The 24,985-nt window shown below is 36.3% G+C and overlaps 2 protein-coding genes and 1 pseudogene across 2 annotated transcripts; all 3 read left to right on the top strand.

The window, feature by feature from the left end:
- Positions 1-338: 338 nt before the first annotated feature.
- On the top strand, positions 339-6,786 carry LOC127162827 (cytochrome P450 2K1-like). Its single transcript, XM_051105697.1, has 9 exons — positions 339-557; positions 645-807; positions 931-1,080; positions 1,164-1,324; positions 1,519-1,698; positions 1,784-1,925; positions 2,007-2,191; positions 2,283-2,424; positions 4,540-6,786. The coding sequence occupies exons 1-9, from the start codon at positions 354-356 to the stop codon at positions 4,725-4,727; spliced, it is 1,515 nt and encodes a 504-aa protein (XP_050961654.1). The 5' UTR covers positions 339-353; the 3' UTR covers positions 4,728-6,786.
- Positions 6,787-13,053: 6,267 nt separating this feature from the next.
- LOC127162829 (cytochrome P450 2K1-like) lies at positions 13,054-19,378 on the top strand. The gene is given in 10 exon segments (XM_051105699.1): positions 13,054-13,272; positions 13,363-13,411; positions 13,414-13,524; positions 13,813-13,962; positions 14,046-14,206; positions 14,365-14,544; positions 14,732-14,873; positions 14,962-15,146; positions 15,236-15,377; positions 18,945-19,378. Coding segments are annotated over 10 exon segments (1,494 nt in total). The 5' UTR covers positions 13,054-13,068; the 3' UTR covers positions 19,115-19,378.
- A 2,561-nt stretch (positions 19,379-21,939) lies between these two features.
- LOC127162826 (cytochrome P450 2K1-like) lies at positions 21,940-24,320 on the top strand (annotated as a pseudogene).
- Positions 24,321-24,985: the final 665 nt, after the last annotated feature.

Genomic DNA, 24,985 nt, shown 5'->3' with positions numbered 1-24,985 from the left:
TGGTGTTATTTAATGGTACAATGTCATTCAAATTAAGATATTACATATTAATGTTATTTATAATACTTATGTTAAGGTATTGTTTGTCTTCAAAAGGCTTAGATCGCACATTTATGGGTCACTTCATAATAACTGTATGATGCTGGTTTGAAGTTTAATAAAAGTCACAGTATCTCTGTGGGTCACAGTACAGTTTAACGTCACAGTATCTTGTTTTGATGGGTTGAATAAGATTATTAATTCACCATAGGAAGTCGCGTACACGATGATGGATTTTGACAAATTTTTAGGTTTAGGTTCCTCCCTTTCACAGTGGCTATAAATGACCATCAGTTGAGAAGCTCAGAGAAAAAATGGCTATTGTTGAGTCGCTGCTGCAGTTTCCCAGCACAGGTACATTACTGGGGGCTTTGCTGTTGCTTCTGGTTTTGTATTTGCTGTCTTCTCAATCCAAATCTCAGAAAGAGAGGAAAGAGCCACCGGGACCCAAACCACTGCCACTGGTGGGGAACCTGCTGACCCTTGACCTCACGAGACCCTTTGACACCTTTTTTGAGGTGAGACTTGATTTAACACATTTAAACAGTGATAGTAGCCTAACATTATGAGATTTGTTTGTAAATGTCTTTCTTCGCATCCTCCAGCTGTCTAAAAACTACGGGAACATATTCCAAGTGTTTTTGGGTCCCAAAAAAACAGTGGTCCTAGTTGGATACAAAACCATCAAAGAAGCTCTTGTGAACTATGCAGAAGAGTTCGGCGACAGAGAAATTGCACCTAGCTTCAGGATAACGAACGGCAAAAATGGTAGGATGCTTCCTAAATGATCGAAGTGTAAATGCTACGCATTTTGAAAAACAAAATTATTACATATTTATAAAAAACTGCATGTTGCTGGGACTTACAGTAAGATGCTTTTGTGCTGATCAGGGATCATCTTCTCCAACGGAGAAAACTGGAAAGAGATGCGACGCTTCGCTCTCAGCAACCTGCGGGACTTTGGGATGGGCAAGAGAGGAAGTGAAGAGAAAATCATAGAAGAAATTCAGTATCTGAAAGGAGAATTTGATAAGTTTGAAGGTACAAGCTGAGACACACACAAGCAATCATGCTCTTAGCTTATAAGATCCATTGAGAGGCGGTTTGTTGTTTGCTCATCACAGGAAAAGCCTTCGACACGACACAGCCTGTGAACTACGCTGTGTCAAACATCATCTCATCTATCGTGTACGGCAGCAGATTTAAATACACAGACCCTGAATTCACTCAAATGGTTGACAGAGCAAATGAAAATCTTCGGGCTGGTGGATCGACTTCTGTGATGGTAACTATGACTTTTAATTAGGACCAGAACCACTGCTGACATTGGCTTTTTGTCCTCTACTAACAAAATCAACTTGTTTTTATGAAATGCACCTTCCTAAAAACTACATATATTTTGAGTATGATTACCCTTTGGTGCATCTCTGGAGAACGTGTCACTCAGTCTTTCTTATGTCTCTGAATGTGCATTTCTAGCTGTGCAACATATTTCCGTGGTTGGGTTTGTTCCTGAAAAACAAAAAGAATGTTCTAAACAATATTCTGCAAAATAGACAACAGATGATGAAGTTGATCAATGCGCTTCAGGAGACTCTAAATCCACACGACAGCAGAGGATTTGTTGACTCTTTTCTCATTCGCAAACAGAACGATGAGGTCATTTTATTACCCACAACATTTTCAGTGATCAATGGCTTTACTATAATAATCAAAAATTAATTTTGTCAATTGCATTTGACAGAAATCTGGCAAGAAGGACTCATACTTTCACCAGGACAATCTTATGTTATCTGTGTCAAATCTGTTTGTTGCTGGTACTGACACCACGGGAACAACTCTGCGTTGGGGTTTGATGCTTATGGCCAAATACCCTCATATACAGGGTAAATACACAGTATTATGAAGAGTATTTCCCCAGTGCTGAATTCAGTGTCAGAACAAATGCATTTTGCATTTGTGTGCAGATCGAGTTCAGGAGGAGATTGACAGAGTCATCGGTGGACGTCAGCCAGTGGTGGAAGACAGAAAGAAATTACCGTATACAGATGCTGTGATCCATGAAACCCAGAGATTGGCTAACATAGTACCCATGAATCTCCCTCACGTAACCAGCTGTGACGTTACCTTCAATGGATACTTCATCAAGAAGGTCAGCCAGAAGAATTAATACATATAAGACCTAGAAAAGATATCATGTGCATCTTGAACATCAAGGTTTTGGTCTTCTCTCCATTTTCTAGGGCACCACTATAGTTCCTCTGCTGACATCTGTTTTGAAGGATCCAAGTGAATGGGAAAAACCAAACAGCTTTTACCCTGAACACTTCCTTGATGAGAAGGGCCAGTTTGTCAAGAGAGATGCTTTCATGCCCTTTTCTGCAGGTACAGTGAAACTTCGGCTTAAGGCCGTAACTGTTTTGACTGCAAATCCAATGCTAAAACCTAGTCAAACGTAGTGGTCTATGCCTTAATCGTGGCGAATTATATAAAAATGGCTCCCTTAATGTTTCTCATGAATGCGCCCGCCAAACACATTACAAAATAACTTACAATTTTACAATTCATCTTTGTTTTTATTTATAAATGTACTAAAGAAATATAAACTGTTATGTTTTTATATGAAATAATTTTGTTTTTCATATATTATTTTCAGACATGAGCAGACCTATGTATTCACATAGGCCTAATTACACATTTAACAAACATATACAAGCACGCGCTTTGGAAGAATTCAGTTCAAATAGTCATTATCAGCAGCAATTAGTTCGGTAAAATTAAGCATGAGAATGAACAAATTTGTTATTAAGGGAGAAAAACGAAATGTGGAAAATGCCAACAAAAGAATACATACAAACAAGAAAAGTCGTAATATCAACAGTGAATAGGAGAGTGCTGACTTTCGGCATTTGCCCCGCCACTCACTTAAAAGATGAATTGATAGATATTCAGGCAAAAGGAAACACCCATACTATGCAGCAGTCATCCTCAGATTAAGTTTAAAAGTGCCGTTATTGGATCAACATAGACTACACTTGTGAACGCATATTTTCTGCAATGTTGCGCATCAACTCGCCCTTCCATGCGCTTCTTACAGACAGCATTTTACGATTGCAACTTCATTGTGCTGTTACTCCCTTCGAGGCGAATTTCACAAAATTGGTCAGCTCCCGACAGTATCAGGTGTCTAATTCACAGTGAGTAGAATTATTTATTTACAGTGGTGTAGTACAAGGAGTATAGCCTAGCCTACCCACTTCTTTATCATTCGGCTTTGCGTACCCAATTTTAAATTCTTCAAATGCGCGTCATTCAGTAGTGTCCCGCATTAGTCAAAATCATGACAGTCCACCACATGAATAGCTATTTCAATCGCATGTGAATAAATGCAAATATTCCCTAAAACACCCAAGCAGGACCGTGGCGCTGGCTTCCTTTGAAATATGTTTGATGATTGCGCCTGATGCACCCGCTCCATCCACTACACCCCAAATGCTGCCTGTTCATACGCGAGAGCATGTCAGGGGAGGCGCGCAGACTGGTATAATAATAATTATTATTGATTACTAATTTGAGTCAGTACATTAAAACGAAAACAATACCTTAAAAAGGAAAAGAAGCAGGTTTTTATGATCAGAAATTTCTTAAACTATTATTCCGGGGGATAAATTATGAGTATACACAGTTCTTCAGGCACCACTACACCACTGTTTATTTATATCAATAAATGTAATCGTTTAAATATCATAATATTTATAATATTATAAATATGGTTGGTTTGTATTGGTGACGTAATATGTAAATGATATGCGGCCCGCAAGGCCCAGTGGAAAAAAAGGTTGAGAACCTCTGGTCTAACGTTATGCTGTTTGTTTTCGGTTTATTAATGAACAGTAGGCTACATAGTGCGCCTCCTATCCAAAATTTGCAAAAGGCTATGCTTTGTGTTACTTTTAATATGAAACAATGCCTCAGATTTCAAATTCTGTCCATTTCATTAGGAAATTCAAACAATAAATACCATTTTGGCACTCTTTAATGTGGCGTGATAGATCGATGTAGCTTCTGTGTACTGGTCTGTGTGTAATCAAAGGCATAGCAAAAGCTTTGTGACAGTTTTATTTTTGTTCTGAATCCAGTGCTGTGCTGCTACACTGGAGCGCACTCGCCACCAACTGGACATTACGGGGTGGGAATTACAGTTACAAATTACAATAGATGACCCTCAGTGTAATCTGTCAAAGTGACGGACGGCCTTCAGATTTTTCCGTTAATTAAAAAAAAAAAACGCGACCTCTGCTGGACATACTCCTGATCGTTTACTATTTCTATCTTGAAACAGCTGTTAAGTATGAACAAATGTTTACTGTAGGTACTTACATCTGTCTTTAACCATTAAAACTGAAGCAGTTTGATTGAGCTTATTAAGGCCTGCTTGGTTACCGCAATCATTTTGACGTTGATGAGTGTTGTTAGACCCTCTCTCTTTCTTTCTCTCAGGACGCAGGGTTTGTGTTGGAGAGAGTTTGGCCAGGATGGAGCTCTTCCTGTTTTTCACCTCCCTCCTTCAGTGCTACCGCTTCACAACTCCACCTGGAGTTTCTGGAGATGAGCTGGATCTTAAAGGAGTAGTCGGACTCACGTTGAATCCATCGCCACACAAGCTGTGTGCGATCCGGCGCTCCTGAATCAAGTTTATATCAGCAGTCCTTAAATTCTTGCACTTTCTGAGTAATATTCTTGTCTCTGTCATTTGTAAGCTCTTTAAGTAGCTGTGTTTTCTTGAAGCTCTCCGACTGAAAATGGTAACCAAAAGCTGCACAGTGTGTTTTATTTTCAGAGTTGCACTGCGGTAAAAATAGCAACAGGTAGTGGCTCACTGAGTGTAGCCATTTTACGTCATCAAAATAATGGCGCCCCCCCCATAGTCCAAAATATGTAGAAAACAATGAGGATTTTTTAAATAACGCAAATCTTTCATGGGTTTTCTGCTACATATTTCAGTAAGAGACACCATACGTTATATTAAGCCATACAAGTCTTAATACCCAGGGTTCCCTTTAAGAATTTTGATGGCAGCCAGTCAAACACAATACACATATATAGTTTTAAAGCACCATACCAGCCCTGTATTATTTATTGGGTCACTTTGATTTAAAGGATGACTTCCATCAGAATCACATGGTGGCATTCGAAAAAAAACAACACATGGATTCAGCTGGTAGACTTGCAGTATGGTGTATATATATCCACACATAATCCAATTTGTTTAGTGACTTTCTACGCACAATATGAGTCAATAAGACGGGCGAATAATGGAGGCCATAGTTCATTTTGCAGAGTTTTACGAGTATATTACTCTCAGCAAAAATGTACAAAGCTGTAACTGGGGCTGTACAAAAGCTAAAGGACATGTCTTTCTGTCACATTTACCCCTGAATAGTACATACCATTGAGGTCAAAAGTTTACATGTACCTTGCAGAATCTACAAAATGTTAATTATTTTACCAAAATGAGATACAAAATGCGTGTTGTTTTTATTTAGTACTGACCTGAATAAGATATTTCACATAAAAGACATTTACATATAGTCCACAAGAGAAAATAATAGTTGAATTTATTAATAAAAATGACCCCGTTTAAAAGTTTACATGCACTTGATTCTTAACACTGTGTTGTTACCTTGATGATCCACAGCTGCGTTTTTTGTTTAGTGATAGTTGTTCATGGGTCCCTTGTTTGTCCTGAACAGTTAAACTGCCTGCTGTTCTTCAGAAAAATCCTTCAGGTCCCAGAAATTATTTTGTTTTTCAGCATTTTTGTGTATTTGAAGATTTTCCAACAATAACTGTATGATTTTGAGATCCATTTTTTCACACTGAGGACAACTGAGGGACTCATATGCAACTATTACAGAAGGTTCAAATGCTCACTGATGCCACAGAAGGAAAAAAAATGCATTAAGAGCTGGGGGTGAAAACTTCTGAACAAAATTTTGCCTAAATATCATATTTTTTTCCATTAAGTACTCCCCTTCAGAAGCTACAGAAGATACCTACATATTTCCCAGAAGACAAAAAAGTCAAATTTACCCTGATTTTCAAATTCAAAAAGTTTTCACCCCTGGCTCTTACAGTTTTTCTGAATAGCTAAAACACATTTTTTTAAAACCATCACTCATTTTCTCAAAACCTTAAACGCAAATCCAAATGTTCAAACTAAATTCACAAAACCTCTGACTTTTCTGGCAAAATCAAACAATCTCTTCAAAACCATTTCACCTGTACTCAAAATCAAACAAAGCTTTCAATATCATACACATATTAGTCAATACTATACACACTACAGATCATTCATTGGACACTACATCAAAAATTGGAGAACACAGTGCCAGTGCATGTAGTTTTTTGCGATTAAAAAAAAGGTACATAAACATACACACACAAAATCACAAAAACACCTAAGTTTGGTGAATATACCAAAAAAAATAAAAAGGAAAAAAAACACACATATGTATATGTGTTTGTGTACATGTATATCTATATCTGTATCGGTACACAGATGTCACGGTTGAAGTAATCGCACCGGCGCAAACAAACACAAAACATATCAGTTCCAGGCACCTAGCATTGCTAACTTGACAGCACAGTGGTTACTTTATCAAAATAAAACACAGTGAACCAAACATCAGTGCCCACCTCACTGTGTCACTGTTACAACGCCACTGAAAGTCTATAATTTACATAATGAATAATAGTTTATCATTTGGATGCATCACAAATATGGAAATGTTATGGAATATTTAGATTTGTGCCGAATGAGCGCACCCCTACTATATATATATCTATATCTATCTGTATATGTATATGTTTACATATGTGTGTAATTTTCCTTTTTTTTGGTATTATCACCCAACTTAGGTGTGATTTCTTTTGAGTGTGTGTGTATATATATATATATATATATCACACTCTTCTATACCTCTCAGAATGACAGATGCACCCGTGCCAATTTTTATTTAAACATTTAGAAACAAGTGTGAAGAATTTTAAACGATGATAGCCGTGTTGCAGTTGTGCTTACCTTTTCCTTTCTTGTGTTTAGGGTTTTGCATCACAAGATCATCACAAAGCAAACTGTGTCTTAGTGAGTGAAAATGTGTTTAGAGTTTTGCAAAAAGAGTGCATGAGATCTGCAAACAGTGTCTAAACTGCCTAAACTTGTTTAAGGTTTTGCAAAAAGAGTGATTTATTTATAAATTGGTTTAGGCTATTGAGAATTTGGTTTAGAGAATGGGGTTTAGTGTTTTAGCTAATGTGAAAAACTGTAATGCATGGTTTTTCCTTCTGGAGCATCAGTGAACGTTTAAACCTTCTGTAATAATTGAACATGATTCTCTCAGTTGTCCTCGAAAAGGTGGATCTCAAAATCATACAGTCATTGTTGGAAAGGGTTCAAATACACAAAAATTCTGAAAAATTTTCTGAAGAACAACAGGCAGTATAACTGTTCAGGACAAACAAGGGACTCATGAACAACAATCACTAAACAAAAAAAAAAACACAAATAAACAAAAAAAGGATTATTCAGGTAACAACACAGTATTAAGAATCAAGTGTATGTAAACTTTTGAACGGGTCATTTTTATAAGTTGAACTATTATTTTCTCTTGTGGACTATATGAAGAGTTCAGATGCAAAACCAGCTAAATCCATCGGACGTCTTTCTTAAAAAAAAATGCATTTTTATCAGGCTCAGATGTATAGGTTTCTATGTAAGTACTGGTACTTCTGATTGGGCTGAGGCTGGTATTTTAGTGAGTTTGAAGAAAAAGTATTTGATGGATGTATAATATGTGTTGAGAGCATTCACTCAGTATCATTATCTCATTTTTGACCGAGATGGCTTTTAGCTGGTTTTGCATCTGAACTCTTCATATGTAAACATCTTTTATGCGAAATATCTTATTCAGGTCAGTACTACATAAAAAAAATATGCATTTTGTATGATCCCTCTTATTTTGGTAACATTTTGCAGATTCTGTAAACTTTTGACTTTAACTGTATTTGTATCTGAAGTATACAGTTGTGTTCAAAATAATAGCAGTCCAACATGACTAACCAGATCAATCACTGTTTTTGGTATAAATCATATTATTACATGGCAAATAATTTACCAGTAGGTGTAGTAGAGTCAGAGAAACCAACAGACCCAACATTCATGATATGAATGCTCCTGAGTCTGTGTAATTAAATAATTAAGTGAAAGGGGCGTGTTCAAAATTATAGCAGTGTGGAGTTCAATCAGTGAGGTCATTCATTATGTGAAGAAACAGGTGTCATTCAGGTAGCCCTTATTTAAGGATGAAGCCAGCACATGTTATACATGCAATTCTCTCTGAAAACCTGGGAAAGATGGGTTGTGCCAGACATTGTTCAGAAGAACAGCGTGCTTTAATTAAAACGTTGATTGGAGAGGGGAAAACATATAAAGAAGTGCAGAAAATGATAGGCTGCTCAGCTAAAATGATCTCCAGTGCTTTAAAATGGAAAGCCAAACAAGAGAGACGTGGAAGAAAACGGAAGACTACCATTCGAATGGATCGAACAATAGCCAGAATGTCAAAGACTCAGCCAATGATCAGCTCCAGGGAGATCAGAGATGGTCTGAAGTTACCTGTGAGTACTGTGACAATTAGAAGACGCTTGTGTGAGGCTAATCTATGGGCAAGAAGCCCCCGCAAAGTCCCACTGTTAAAAAAAAGACGTGCTGAAGAGGATACAATTTGCCAAAGAACATATCGACTGGCCTAAAGAGAAATGGAGAAACATTTTGTGGACTGATGAAAGTAAGATTGTTCTTTTTGGGTCCAAGGGCCGCAGACAGTTTGTCAGACGACCCCCAAACACTGAATTCAAGCCACAGTACACTCTGAAGACCGAGAAGCACGGTGGTGCAAGCATCATGATATGGGGCTGTTTCTCTTACTATGGTGTTGGGCCTATTTATCGCATACCAGGGATCATGGATCAATTTGCTTATATCAGAATACTTGAAGAGGTCATGCTGCCTTATGCTGAAGAGGAAATGCCCTTGAAATGGGTGTTTCAACAAGACAACGACCCCAAACACACCAGTAAGTGAGCAGCATCTTGGTTCCAGACCAACAAAATTAAGGTTATGGAGTGGCCAGCCCAATCCCCGGACCTTAATCCAACAGAAAACTTGTGGGGTGACATCGGCAAAACCAAGAAATGCAGAGGAATTGTGGAAGGTTGTCAAATCATCCTGGGCTGGAATACCTGTTTACAGGTGCCAGAAGTTGGTAGACTCCATGCAGCACAGATGTGAAGCAGTTCTCAAAAACAGTGGTTATACAACTAAATGTTAGTTTAGTGATTCACAGGAATGCTAAATCTTAACGTTTTTTCAGTTTATTGAGTAAATATTTGAGTTTGTAATGAAAAATGCAGACACTGCTATTTTTTTGAACAGCCCAATGTCATTTTTTCCTTCATTTTCTGTAAAGTAATTAAAATATTGATAGTTTTTCTTCATGTTTTGATGTAAAATATAATGTGCAGTGCTCCCAATCAATGGAAATAAAAAATATTATAAGGATTTTGAGCTTTACTCACATTTTAAAAAACACTGCTATTATTTTGAACACAACTGTACATACTAGCACATTTAAAAAAAAAGATGCTGCTTTTTTCTGAGAGAGCATGGGTTGCAAAGGAAAAACATACTAATTCCACTAGTTTATGCCATTAATTTACCATGAGCTTGCGTTCTTGAACCTGTCAGCACTTGTGCGTAAGAATCAAAACACAACATGCCTCCACGTTCCTGTCAACCCCTGACACAGTTAGCAATAATAGCTAATCATCCTCAGACAGGTGAAGGTTCAGCCATGGGAAAGGAGGACAAATGTCAACCTAAAAGGTATTTAGATCACTTATAAATTTTTGAAGGTCATTGCATGAGATCACATATTATTGTTTTTCTTCACTAGCTTCACTTTGAATCAGCTGGTGTTTTTGTGATTTTAAGTGAATGAACCACAGGAGGAACCACAGGAGTTCATCACATTAACTATTAACATGATCACTGTCATTATAGTTCAATTATTTGGTTTGTAAATATGTTAAAGAATAAATAAACTTTTTTATCACTTTTTGGGCATTTATTACTCGCAATTCTGAAAAAAAAAAAAAAAACGCAACATTGTGAGATACAAACATTGTGATATAAACTTGTGAGAAACAAGTTAGAAATGCTAGAAAAGTTGAAACAAAGTGAATTAGATAAATCAGAATTCAGAGACAATGTAATGCGAGGAGCGAGACTCAGAATTGCAAGAAAAAGTCAGAAGTGTGAGTCGTAATTACCTTTTTATTTTTATCATCACCTGGAGGAAACAAGTATGTTAGTGGTTTTTAAGAAGTTTATGCATCATACAGGCTGTCCATATTTACACCTGTCTAATTTGACTCGCTTCTATTATCTGACAGATGAATTAGATTACACATACAACTTTTGACATCAGTTTCAAAATTTTTGAGAGCTTCTTTGATTGACAGGATGAAATGTTACTGTGACTAAATGTTGCATTGCCTAACCAGGTCTGTGAAAGCAGGTCTGAAGTCACTCAAGGTTAAAGTGTGACAAAGGTGAGAGATGCACTCATGCACTTTGTGGTAACAGGATTTGTGTGTGTAATTATGTAATATATGTGCCATTCTACAGAACTGGTTCAAAGTCAGAGATGGAAACATCTTCAAAACATGTCTTTTTCCACAAATTTTGTATGTATGTAAATTGTATAATATCCAAGCATACATTTCTAGTAATTGTGGAGTTATTTCTAATTGATTTTCAGAAAGTTTTGGAATATTTGTCCTCTCCCCAGATTTTTCACTACTGAAACAGTAATATATCATTTAATATGAAGGGTTATATTGGCCTATTAAGATTTTGCTTACATCTTCCTTGTTAGTATATATATATATATATATATATATATATATTCTATTTTATTAAAAAGTTTTCAGAGGTAAATCAATAATAATTACAACTTTAACAATATTTCAATTCATTTATGAGATTTGTATTTTGAATCCAATTTTTCTTTGTAAAAGACAAAAAGTTGATCATATTGATTTCAAAGTCAAGGATTCATTAGTTTGAATATGCATTGAACTAAACACTCATAACATCTTAGCTGATAATTCAGTATACTTTATTTTTGACAAAACATCCGGTTATGTGTTCCCTTTTGTCAGTTGTGACTGTTACGGTAGTGACAATTTTAGAGAATAACACCAAAAAAAACAAAGATGTCACTACCGAAACTTCACCAAATGTTTTGTTAGTGACAATTTTATATACTTTTGAAGCTGGGTTAGCTAGCACAGTTCAGAACAGTGGGACACATATAATTACCAAATGTTATGGAATAACTCCCAAAAAAGTGTGTTTGATTGCAGAAAAAAGGTGTTAGTGACATTCTTTAAATTTACACACATTTTCAGACTTTTGAAAACAATATACCTCAGAATGATCGAACCTACACTGTAAAAAACAATTTGTTGAGTCAACTTAAAATAATTTGTTACCCGGCTGCCTTAAAATTTTAAGTTCAGTCAACTCAGAAGTTTATTGAACTTGAAATGTTAAGTTGTACTAAGTGACAACTTAGATATTTGAGTTGATTCAACTTAATTTTTTAAGGCAGCTGGGTTACTTACTCAGCTTTAGTTTAACAAACACAAATATCTAAGTTGTTACTTAGTACAACTTAACATTTCAAGTTAACTAAACTTATTTTAGTTGACTGAACTTAAAATTTTAAGACAGCAGGGTAACACATCATTTTAAGCTGACTCAAATTGTTTTTTGTTTTTTACAGTGTACTCACACCTTGTACACTGTAAAAAGTTTTTACCAGTTTCAACTTAAAAACTTGCGTTTAGCAGCTCCCTTAAAATTTAAAGTTAAATCAACTTAAAACTACAAGTCATTTCAACTCACTACAATAAAGTAAGTAAAAATGACTTGTACTTTTAAGTTGATTTAACTTTAATTTTAAGGCAGCTGCTTAACTTAAGTTTTTAAGTTGAAACGGGTGAAAACTTTTTACAGTGTAGCTACGAGTGAGGGGGACACATAAGTATTTCCTGATCATAAATGTAAGGGTGTAGTTAAAAAGCAGCCTCAGCCAATGGCCTAAGACATACACTACGTTTCGGTAGTGACATGAAAAATGCAGGACGCATTTTTTTCTAAACATTTTTCACAATTTAAAAAGAACATTTTTAAATATATATATATATATATATATATATAAATATATATTTTTTTTTATATATATAAACTTTTTTTTTTTTTTTAAAAAAAAGCTATTTTTAAAAACAACAGTGGAATAAAATACAAACATAATTTCAATATCATTTTCATAAATAAAAATGAAAAATGGAAAAAGTAAACTGTTGGTTTTAATACTCATCTAAATACACTGAGCATTTGTGTGTGTCTGATTTAAATATATATAAAATGGATAATAGTGCCCATAACATTTTTACTTTTTTTTTTTTGGGAGTAAAGATTGGTGTCATCTGAACACAATACAAGGTGGTGGTAGGCAAAAGGTTATGCAGATTTTAAGTTTAATAAAGGCTGCAGTTCTCTATGTGTCATAGGTCAGATGTGCCCATTATTAGCTGATTATTATTAACTGTAGACTATGTCACAATAATTAGTGCATATAAACCAAAACGCATGGAATAATATTGGTGAAAAGATTGTGTTAGACCTAAACTTTTGCTTGTATGGCTTAATTGCTTTAATAATGTTCCTGACCTGTTTTAACATGTTGAAGAAGACTGCTGATTCATTATAGCGTGTCAGATACATCCTAACCACACCATCCCTTTCTTCTCGTAGATTTAAAAAAACATTCAGGTTTAGGTTCGTCCTTTACACAGCGGCTATAAATGTGCGAGTGCATCAGTTGAGAAGCTGAGAAAATGGCTGTTGTCGAGATGCTGCTGCAGTTTCCCAGCACAGGTACATTACTGGGAGCTTTGCTGTTGCTTCTGGTTTTGTATTTGCTTTCTTCTGAATCCAAATCTCAGAAAGAAGGGAAAGAGCCACCGGGACCCAAACCACTGCCGCTGGTGGGGAACCTGCTGACCCTTGACCTCACAAGACCCTTTGACACATTATTTGAGGTGAGAACTTGACTTAAATTAAATTTAAACAGTAACAGTAGCCTAACATTTTGAGATTTGTTTGTAAATGTCTTTCTCTGCGTCCTTCAGCTGTCTAAAACCTACGGGAACATATTCCAAGTGTTTTTGGGTCCCAAAAAACAGTGGTCTTAGTTGGATACAAAACAGTCAAAGAAGCTCTTGTGAACCATGCAGAAGAATTCGGCGACAGAGAAATTGGACCTGGTTTCAGGATAATGAACAAAGGGCATGGTAACGTTAAAACACAACATTTGGTAGGGAAATGCTTCATTTTAATTTGACTAAATTAGCTTTAAAGTGTGCATACAAAAAGTGAGCATGAAAGTGCATGGTTTTAAATCAGTATTTTTGAAATTAACATATAAATTTAACAATAAACCCATAAAATGACTTGTCAATTAATCATTTATTAACTTGCCATACATTGCTTTTAATCACTGCATGTTGTGTCCCAAAGGGACTTACAGTAATCATTTTCTGCCGTGTTGCTGTGGTCTGATGGTTTTTTTTATTGATCAGGGATCATCTTCTCCAACGGAGAAAACTGGAAAGAGATGCGACGCTTCGCTCTCAGCAACCTGCGGGACCTTGGGATGGGCAAGAGAGGAAGTGAAGAGAAAATCATAGAGGAAATTCAGTATCTGAAAGGAGAATTTGATAAGTTTGAAGGTACAAGCTGAGACACACACATGCAATCATGCTCTTAGTTTATAAGATCCATTGAGAGACGGTTTGTTGTTTGCTCTTCACAGGGAAAGCCTTTGACACGACACAGTCTGTGAACTACGCTGTGTCAAACATCATCTCATCTATCGTGTACGGCAGCAGATTTGAATACACAGACCCTGAATTCACTGAAATGGTTGACAGGGCAAACGAAAACGTTCGGATTAGTGGATCGACTTCTATAATGGTATGTATGATTTATATATTAACAAGATTGTTAACTACCAAAACTGTATTTTGTACAACATTACAAAATTTCTGTTTGTACAAGGAACCCATTTAAATAAAAAAAGTGCATCTCTGGTGATCATCTGTCATTCAGTCCTTCTTGTGTCTCATTTCTAGCTGTACAACATATTTCCATGGTTGGGTCCATTCCTGAAAAACAAAAGGATTATTGTAAACAATATGGTCCAAAACAGACAACAGATCACAAAGTTGATCAATGGGCTTCTGGAGACTCTGAATCTACACGACCGCAGAGGGTTTGTCGACTCCTTTCTCATCCGCAAACAGAGTGAAGAGGTACTTAATTTTTTTTTGCTCATCGCATTTTCACTTTTCACTCCTTTTTTGAAAATTAGCATGAAGAATGAATAGGTCTACTTTCATTTTCGGTTTTGTTAAGTTTGTTCAATGAAGCACTTGACATTTTAAGTTTTTTAGATTATTATATTGAATAAATATGCATTTTGTGCATTGCATTTAACAGAAATCTGGCAAGAAGGACTCATACTTTCACCAGGACAATCTTATGTTATCTGTGTCAAATCTGTTTGTTGCTGGTACTGACACCACAGGAACGACTCTGCGCTGGGGTTTGATGCTTATGGCCAAATACCCTCATATACAGGGTAAGAACAGTACTATGAAAGAGTATTTCCTCAATGCTGAATTTAATGGGAGTCTAAAAAAACAAATATGTTTTGCATTTGTGTGCAGATCGAGTTCAGGAGGAGATTGACAGAGTCATCGGTGGACGTCAACCTGTGGTGGAAGACAGAAAGAACTTACCGTATACAGATGCTGTGATCCATGAAACTCAAAGACTGGCAAACATAGTGCCATTGAGTCTACCACATGTAACCAGCTGTGATGTTACCCTCAATGGATACTTCATCAAGAAGGTCAGTCAGAAGAATTGATATGTATAAGGCCTAAAGAAGAAACCATGCATCTTGAACATCAAAGTTTTGCTCTTTTCTTCATTTTCTAGGGCACCACTGTAATTCCTCTGCTGATGTCTGTTTTGAAGGATCCAAGCGAATGGGAAAAACCAAACAGCTTTTACCCAGAACACTTTCTAGATGAGAAGGGCCAGTTTGTCAAGAGAGATGCTTTCATACCTTTTTCTGCAGGTACAGTGAAACTTCAGCATAAGATTTAAAAAAAAAGTACCTGGCTCTGTGCCCAACATACAATACCAGCCATCTGTCCAAATACATACCCAACTGTCTAAAACTGGAGATGAGCTGGATCTTAAAGGAGTAGTCGGACTCACGTTGAATCCATCGCCACACAAGCTGTGTGCGATCAGACGCTCCTGAATGAAGTGCATATCAGCAGTCCTTAAAAGAAAGCATCTTAGCTCGTTTCATGTATGAGCTGGATGATTTCTGTACTTTTTTACTTATTCTTTTGAGTAAATGTATATATGTAAAGTCCAAAGATGACTAAAAAGCTGTAATAGGCCTATAGGAACTAAACATTTTGATGCTATTTGCTAGATTGTAATTCATTAAATGTTGTTTTGAATGTAGATTGAGTGCAATAGCGACCTCTTGTGAAGCACAAGCGCTCTTTCACAGAGCATGCGCAGAAAGCAGACAGTGGCACATGGTGTCATTAATATAAACTTATGTCATTAGTATGACTAATTTCGATTTTTATGCCATAATTATGACTTTTACACAGTCAGCAACCAGCTTTAGGCTTAACAAAGCACAATTTTATGAAAGAATAACAAAATATTTAGCTTTCTGTAGACTCCTTTGTTGATAATTACAATATATTTGCGTTTTTTGATGGCGGTCCATTCATTTATTCACTGTTGTTGTGCTGTAAATTGTAGTTTGCTGCTTTATCCTCACATTATGGTATTTTAAAAAGTCACACACATTTCAGTTCACAAATTAAATCTGATTTTATGCAAACTTTGTATTTGTTGGTGGCTATGAATTAAGGTGTGGATTGCAGCCCTGGTGAAAAAAACAGCATATGCTGGTAGGTATGTTTTAATGCTGGGATGCTGGTTAGGTAGGTTTTGATGCTGGTTTAAGCTGGTCCTTTGCTGGTTTATGCTGGTCCTTTGCTGGTTCATACTCGTCCTTGACCAGCAACATGACCAGCAAAAACCAGCAAAGGACCAGCATAAACCAGCATCAAAACATACCTACCAGCATATGCTGTTTTTTTCACCAGGAAGGTTAACTTTTTCAAGCTTTTTACTGATTCACTTTATAATGACAATGACAAAGTGTTTTAGGGTCCCAAGTTGTGGTCTTAGTGCAATAGTGTGTCTATCTTATCGATTATTATTTTTTTTTTTAGATAATACTACTGTAGAGTTCAGTGTACATCCTTTAACATTTATTTGAAAGATGTTGTAAGTGTCTGCATAGATGAGTTATCCTAAATGCACAATTATATGATCGGATGCATTTAATTTTTGCATTTAACACACTCGTAACCCTCATAACAGATCTGTGACCCATTTTTGAGAGCTGATTTGATGATCAGGGCGAGTTAGTGTACATGACACATAGTTTTACATCTAAAGCCTCCGACCTGATTAATCAGGAGTAAGGTCTGGAGTCACTCCAGGTGAAGTGTGACAGAGGTGAAAGATGCACTCATGAACTTTGTGTAAAAGATAAGCAACACAACTCATAATGGTGTTTTAAAGTCAAATGTCACAATGAATGCACAGAAAAGAGTTTCATTTCAGTTCATTGCAAAGAAATGAGGTTTGAATGGAAAGTTTCATTTGATTGTATAGTAAAACTTTCTTGCCAATAGATTAGATTTTAATTAATTAGTAATTATCTGAATGAGTTGTTCACAACACAATACTTCAGTATAAGTGTTTGCAAGAGTTTGAATTTTTAAAGTCACTTATAAATGATAAGATATATAATGCTAAACATGTCATTTTAATGTAAACATGCAGAAACAATGTTTCATTGACCGTTACACACGGTTGTATTATTTAAAGTTATTTGTGACTGCTTTTTTTAAGGTATTGTTTGGCTTTAAATGGTCTGGCACACATAGTTAATGGATCGCTTTTATGGTGCTTTCACATCCTTATTCTCGTTCTCATACTGTGACAGATTCGGTTCAAAACAGATTCAGATACAGTTTCTGCTCACTTCCTTCTGTACAACGACCACCAATCATGTACCACATCCCTCCAGCCTTAAATATCTTGTTTTAATTATGTTTAAATGTGTGCAAATGTTCTTCACTTTAGTCATTACAAAGCTTTTAATATATAATATCATAATAGCAATTTAAAGCCAGACATATACATAAAATATGTTGGAATATATATTGGTGTTACTCATCCAAACACACAGATGCTCCAGTATAAGGTGGCAGTACATAAGAGGTTATGGTGGTTTTTCGATAGGTCTCAGTATATCTGTGGATCACAGTTCAGATCTGCTTGTTATTTGCTGTGTGTTTTGGGGAAAATAAATTGTCACAATATTTAGTGATTATATAAACCAAAAAGCATGTTTTAATCATGTAAATACAGTATTATGGGTGCAATAATTTTGTTAAACCCCAACGTTTGCTTTTATGGCATAATACTGAATAATGATCCTGTTTTATTTTAATAACTTCAATAACATTAATGATTCACCAGAATCACAACCCTATAACCCATTATTCTCATGGATTGTTTTTCTTTCTTTTTTTTTAAGGATCACACTAAGTCCCTCCCTTACACAGCGGCTATAAATGTGCAAGTGCATCAGTTGAGAAGCTCAGAGTGAAAATGGCTGTTGTCGAGATGCTGCTGCAGTTTCCCAGCACAGGTACATTACTGGGAGCTTTGCTGTTGCTGCTGGTTTTGTAGCTTTCAGATCTTCGTGGCCTTTCCAGGCTAATGATGCACTCAAATTAACTTTTTTTAAACAAGCAATTGTTTTTTAGATAATTATTGGTAAAGGGAATGGATATTCATTTTGTAAACTGCATTTGACAGAAATCTGGCATAAAAGACTCATTTTTTTCACGAGAACAACCTTATGATGACTGTGACAAATGTGACAAATGTGATGTTTATGATCAAATACCCTCATATACAGTGTAAAAACCCAGTACTATGAAGAGTATTTCCTTAATGATGAACTGATTTTTCCTCAGTTTATTTATTGTAGTTCAAAGGACCAAATATATTTTGCAATTGTGTGCAAATCGAGTTCAGGAGGAGGTTGGTAGACGTCAGCCAGTGGTGGAATTACCGTATACAGATGCTGTTATTCATGAAACTCAGAGACTGGCCAGCATAGTACCCTTGAGTCTACCGCATGTAACCAGCTGTGATGTTACCTTCAATGGATACTTCATCAAGAAGGTCAGATAGATGAATAAATATGTATAAAGCCTAGAGAAGATAGCATGTAAATCATGTACATTAAGGTTTTGGTCTTCTCTCCATTTTCTAGGGCACCACTGTAATTCCTCTGCTGGCATCTGTTTTGAAGGATCCAAGCGAATGGGAAAAACCAAACAGCTTTTACCCAGAGCACCTCCTTGATGAGAAGGGCCAGTTTGTCAAGAGAGATGCTTTCATACCCTTTTCTGCAGGTACAGTGAAACTGCAGCTCTGTTTAACTCTGTCCTGAAACATAATGTGTTGCCAACCTAGACAGCATTTTAAACAAACCATCCAACTGTCTCTTTCACAAACACAGGATGCAGGGTTTGTGTTGGAGAGAGTTTGGCCAGGATGGAGCTCTTCCTGTTCTTCACCTCCCTCCTTCAGACCTACTGCTTCACAACTCCACCTGGAGATGAATTGGATCTCAAAGGAATAGAAGGAGTCACTGTGAATCCATCCCCACACAAGCTGTGTGTGATCTGAAGCTCCTGATTGAAGAAAATATCAGCAGTCCTTAGAAGAAAACTACAATAGGGATAGTTGTTGCACTACTTTTATTACCTTGAGTAAATGCACTTAATGTAACTGAAAAGAAGAGAAAATAATACAACTGATATGGTTGTAAAAACTCATTTTGCCATTTTGCTGTGACTTTAAAATGCCTTTGAAAATGATATAATCATTAAAATGATATATTTCACCTTGACAGGTGACCTCCAGTAAACCATACCATTGCTAATGAACTGAATGAATCTGATGAAAGCATGTTTATAAATCGGCTGTTTATAAATCTGAGTAGTGTATATACCATGGCACATTTTGTTTACTGTAGATACGTACTTAGGTAGTTCTGTTCAGTCTGGATCTTAAGCTATTAATACTTATGTTTTGTGTGGTAGGCCTTAATTTATTAAACTTTCTTATGCAAAACCATTCCGGTTGTCACATTTCAGTCACATGTTCATTGCATGCAGAATATCTGTGACACTTTTCATGAACAGAGTACAGTACAAAACCTGACATTTTTAAAGTATATTTCTTTATTAAATGGTTGATGAAATCAGGTTCTTAATCTTCAAAACAAAACATTTCCCAAACTCGATTCTGATTGGTCAATGGTGCCATTTGCTCAGTGGTGTACATAAAACCGGCAACACTTTCATGTGTTTTGTATCACACCGCGCACTCGAGCTTTCTCGTTACAGAAACGCAATATTTTGTGCCTCACAAGCGATTTCAGTAGCAGTAACCTCAGATTAATTCATTATTACTAATATTGTTCAGTGTTCTAGTTGCTAGGCCGACTATTTTGTAGGCAAGTTACATTGTAATGGGCTGCATTTATCTTAGCAGAAGCGTCAAGATAATATACAAATAATTAAGCTAAATATTCCATTCTTACGTGTTTGTTTATTTGGTGTAGTAGTCGTGCAGTAAGCGGGAGAAAGGAGAAACAACTCTTAACGTAAAAAGTCATGGATTTAAAGTGGTGTGTAAATCAACTAACTCAAATCCCAGATTAATGTTTTTTAAGTGATCACTTATGTCCTGAATGCAAGTAACACCGTTCAAAGCTGTGTGAGTATTACGCAGTGTTGTGGAAAGTTACTTTCAAAATTTAAAAATTACAATATTGCATTACTCCCTATAAAAATGTGATTAGTTAAGTTACTTTTTTATGAGAAGTAATGCATTACGTTTACTTCTGGGCTGGGCTTACATGTTTGTTTTTAGTACAAAAAAGTTCTGTTTTTGGCAAATCTAAATACCCTTTTATACCAAAGGTTAGTTTTGCCTATTAGTATGGTTGAATTAGATTGTCGAAGGTCAGCAGCAAAGACATTGGTTAATAAAATGGTATTAATTCCTTAAAGGATACATGCCTTTTAACACATATTGTAGAGGGTTTGCACTTACATCACGATTTGGTCAGTTGGATGCGCGGCCATATTGGTGATACTCAAATGTAAGCAACAGCATGGATTGCTCTGAACGTGCTACTGAATACACTGTTCTGCTAATTTATGCTGTCGAAACCCATGGAAAAAAACGTTTGGAAGCTGCTAAATCATATAGAGAAGAACTTAGTAAGCAGGAAAAGGTGCCATATTTTATCAAACTAAAGTTCATAGGTTGTAAAGATATGTACGAGCAGTATTAATTAAGATATTAGCCTGATATTTCATCTACCTGACCGGAAATTACACAAATGTTGTCAAGTTTCTTGCCCTGGAAATTCTGGTTCGGTTTGGCCACTTACAAACGCCTTCTTTCCTCAGTTTTTTGCACTCTTCTCCTTGATTTGTTTTAACTTTTGGCAGTCTGTAGTACTCCAAATGTTTTTCCTAGTCCGATTAATTAGCACAGACCAAAACATGGCAATAGCTGACTATTTTCAGCAGCAATAATCAGCAAAATATGCGAGTTTCGTTTGGTTCAGTGGAATTGTTTACGTTCAGTGCCACCAATATGGCTGACTGATGACACATTGTGAAAACACTGTATTTAATTATTGCAGGTTTGCATCATACTTTGATTTGCATTTCACTGTTTTTATTCATAATACTGAATCTGTTTTGTGCAAGTGAGGTGAGTAAATGTATGTTCACATTTAGCATTAAACATCATGTTTACACAGCTCACAAAACGCCTCTACACTTACTCCCGATTTCTCTCATCATGGGGACAGGAAAGCTGTCAGTCAATAAATGTGAAAACTGTCATTACATATTTGAAAAAGTAACTCCGATATTTCCTTGTAAATTAAAAAGTTATTTTACTAATTACTTGAAAAAAGTAATCTGATTATAACTTGCGTTACTTGTAATGCATTACCCCAACACTGACTATTAGTATTAGGTTGATTCATTAAAGTTACGGATAAAGTTTAAGAGGTTAACTTTGGTTTAATTGAGCAGAATCAGAGTTATGATTTATATTTTGATTTTGCTGTAATAAATTATCAGTGATAGCCTAAGACAAAAAAGAAGTCAGGAGAATGGCCCAGACTTTTTAGCCAGTCAGAAACACTGTCTGCAAATCATTGTGAGTGTTCAGGTTTGCTTAAATTGTCTTCATTTTTTAACATTATTTTTTTAACTTGCATACTTGCTTTTATGGTTTTAGTATTTAAATTTTATTTTTTTTGATTCACTGAAGAATGGCATAGATGCCTAGATGCTGATGTAACAATACAGCTCTATATTCACATGGTTACTTTGTTTGCAATGATGAATTCTCCCTGGATTTACTTGAGGTTCCTCCCACATGTACGTATTGCAAGCAGAGCATCTGTGCAGCACTGAAAAATGGCTGTTGTTGAGTCTCTGCTGTATTTTCCTATCGCGGGTACATTACTGGGAGCTCTTCTGTTGTTACTCGTGTTATATCGGCTTTCCTGTGACTCCAAATCTCAGAAAGAAAGGAAAGAGCCACCGGGACCCAAACCACTGCCGCTCTTGGGGAACCTGCTGACTCTTGACCTCACAAGACCCTTTGACAGCCTTTGTGAGGTGAGAACTTGATTTAAATGCATTTTAACAGTGATAGTAGCTGAACATTTTGGGATTTGTTCATAAATGTCTTTCTCTGCGTCCTTCAGCTGTCTAAAACCTACGGGAACATATTCCAAGTGTTTTTGGGCCCCAAAAAAATGGTGGTCTTAGTTGGATACAAAACCGTTAAAGAAGCTCTTGTGAACTATGCGGATGAGTTCGGAGAGCGAGATATCACACCAGGATTCAGGATACTTAATGACGGTCATGGTAATGCAGTGTTTGCATTGAAATCAGTTTATAATTTACCACCCAAATGTGTTGAATCCTAATCTGGTTTATTAATTTGGTTTTGTGTTGATCAGGGATCCTCTTTTCCAATGGAGAAAGCTGGAAAGAGATGCGACGCTTCGCTCTCAGCAACCTGAGAGACTTTGGGATGGGCAAGAGAGGAAGTGAAGAGAAAATCATTGAGGAAATTCAGTATCTGAAAGGAGAATTTGATAAGTTTGAAGGTACAAGCTGAGACACACACATGCAATCATGCTCTTAGTTTATAAGATCCATTGAGAGATGGTTTGTTGTTTGCTCTTCACAGGAAAAGCCTTCGACACGACACAGCCTGTGAACTACGCTGTGTCAAACATCATCTCATCTATCGTGTACGGCAGCAGATTTGAATACACAGATCCTCAATTCACTCAAATGGTCGACAGGGCAAACGAAAATGTTCGGGTTGCTGGATCGGCATCTATGATGGTATAGAAGTATTATTTATATGTTAACCAGAAATTATTTGGTGACTTTAATACTATATTTACATGTATATCTTTCTTTCCTCCCTTTAAATACGTACTTACAAGCTATACAATATATTTCCATGGTTGGGTCCATTCCTGAACAGCAAAAGGACTATTATAAGGAATTTGCTGAAAAATAGAGCAGAAATTGTGAAATTGATTACTGGACTGCAGGAGACTCTGAATCCACATGACCGCAGAGGGTTTGTCGACTCCTTTCTCATACGCAAACAGAACGATGAGGTATGAAAATCACCATTTGGCATAGAAATACAAGTAATCAGCAGCTGTTCTCTATTTTTTCATATTCAGAATAAAATCATTGCAAGTTTAGTTGAACATTTTGAATTAATTATAATCAATGAAGTACTTTGTAATATTTAGTTTTCCTCACTATTTTTACTTGTCAGCAATCGGGCAAAAAGGACTCATACTTTTACCATGAGAATCTTCTCATGACGGTGGGAAATCTGTTTGTCGCTGGTACTGACACCACAGGAACGACTCTGCGCTGGGGTTTGATGCTTATGGCCAAATACCCTCATATACAGGGTAAAAACACAGTCTGGTCAAGTTTTTTCTCAATGCTGAATTCAGTGTCGTCCAAAGAAACAAATGCATTTTTTTTGCATTTGTGTGCAGATCGAGTTCAGGAGGAGATTGACAGAGTCATCGGTGGACGTCAGCCTGTGGTGGAAGACAGAAAGAAATTACCGTATACAGATGCTGTGATTCATGAAACTCAGAGAATGGCCAACATAGTACCTATGAATCTCCCTCACGTAACCAGCTGTGACGTTACCTTCAATGGATACTTCATCAAAAAGGTCAGAAATAAGACTAAATATGTGCAAACCATGTGCATCTTAAACATTAAGGTTCTTTCCATTTTCTAGGGCACCACTGTAATTCCTCTGCTGACGTCTGTTTTGAAGGATCCAAGTGAATGGGAAAAACCAAACAGCTTTTACCCAGAACACTTCCTTGATAAGAAGAGGCAATTTGTCAAGAGAGATGCTTTCATGCCCTTTTCTGCAGGTATGGTCAAATCAGGTATGGTCAAAATACACATTTGAATTGTAATTAAACACATTTTCCCTCTCTCTCAGGACGCAGGGCTTGTCTTGGAGAGAGTTTGGCCAGGATGGAGCTCTTCCTGTTCTTCACCTCCCTCCTTCAGACCTACCGCTTCACAACTCCACCTGGAGTGTCTAAAGATGATCTGGATCTCAAAGGAGTAGTCGGAGTGACTTTGAATCCGTCGCCACATAAGCTGTGTGCGATCAGACGCTCCTGATATCTGACAGTCATATTTTACATCATTTTAAGTAAAATGATTTTTCTTGTTCTGAGTAAATGCACAAAATGTAAATGCCTCTTGTGCTGTAAGATTAAAGATAATTTAACAAATGTTACTTAATCAGCTTTTTAAAGCTTGTTTTCATGCAAAAATCTAAACTTCTGATCTCCAAGCTCCATGATTAATTTACTTGAGAGGCACAATTGTGTAAAAAGACTGAACACAGTTACGTTTATAAGAAACAAAACTGCCAATGAGTTAATAAACTTCACGATACATTCTCTGAAAATATATATTTTTTGCATCTATGCAGAAAAACACTTCCTCCCTTTTTGCTAGATCTTGAGTAATTTTATTTAATCATTACTGAAAACATATATGTGACCCTGGACCACAAAACCAGTCATAAGTTTCACAGGTATATTTGTAGCAATAGCCAACAATACATTGGAATGGTCAAAATGATCAATTTTTTCTCTTATGCCAAAAATCATTAGGATGTGAAGTTAAGATCATGTTCCGTGAAGATATAATGTACATTTCCTATTGTAAATATATCAATAATTCATTTTTGTTTAGCAATATGCATTGCTAAGAACTTAGACTTTGGACAACTTTTTCAACTAATTTTCAAATAGTTGTATCTCGGCTACATATTGTCCTATCCTAACAAACCATACATCAATGGAAAGCTTATTTATCAGCTCTCAGATGACACATAAACCTTAATTTCAATAAATTGACCCTTACGGCTGGTTTT

Source organism: Labeo rohita, chromosome 3 (assembly GCF_022985175.1).
Source record: "Labeo rohita strain BAU-BD-2019 chromosome 3, IGBB_LRoh.1.0, whole genome shotgun sequence".
Classification (NCBI taxonomy): domain Eukaryota; kingdom Metazoa; phylum Chordata; class Actinopteri; order Cypriniformes; family Cyprinidae; genus Labeo; species Labeo rohita.
This window is presented reverse-complemented; position numbering and strand designations above follow the sequence as displayed.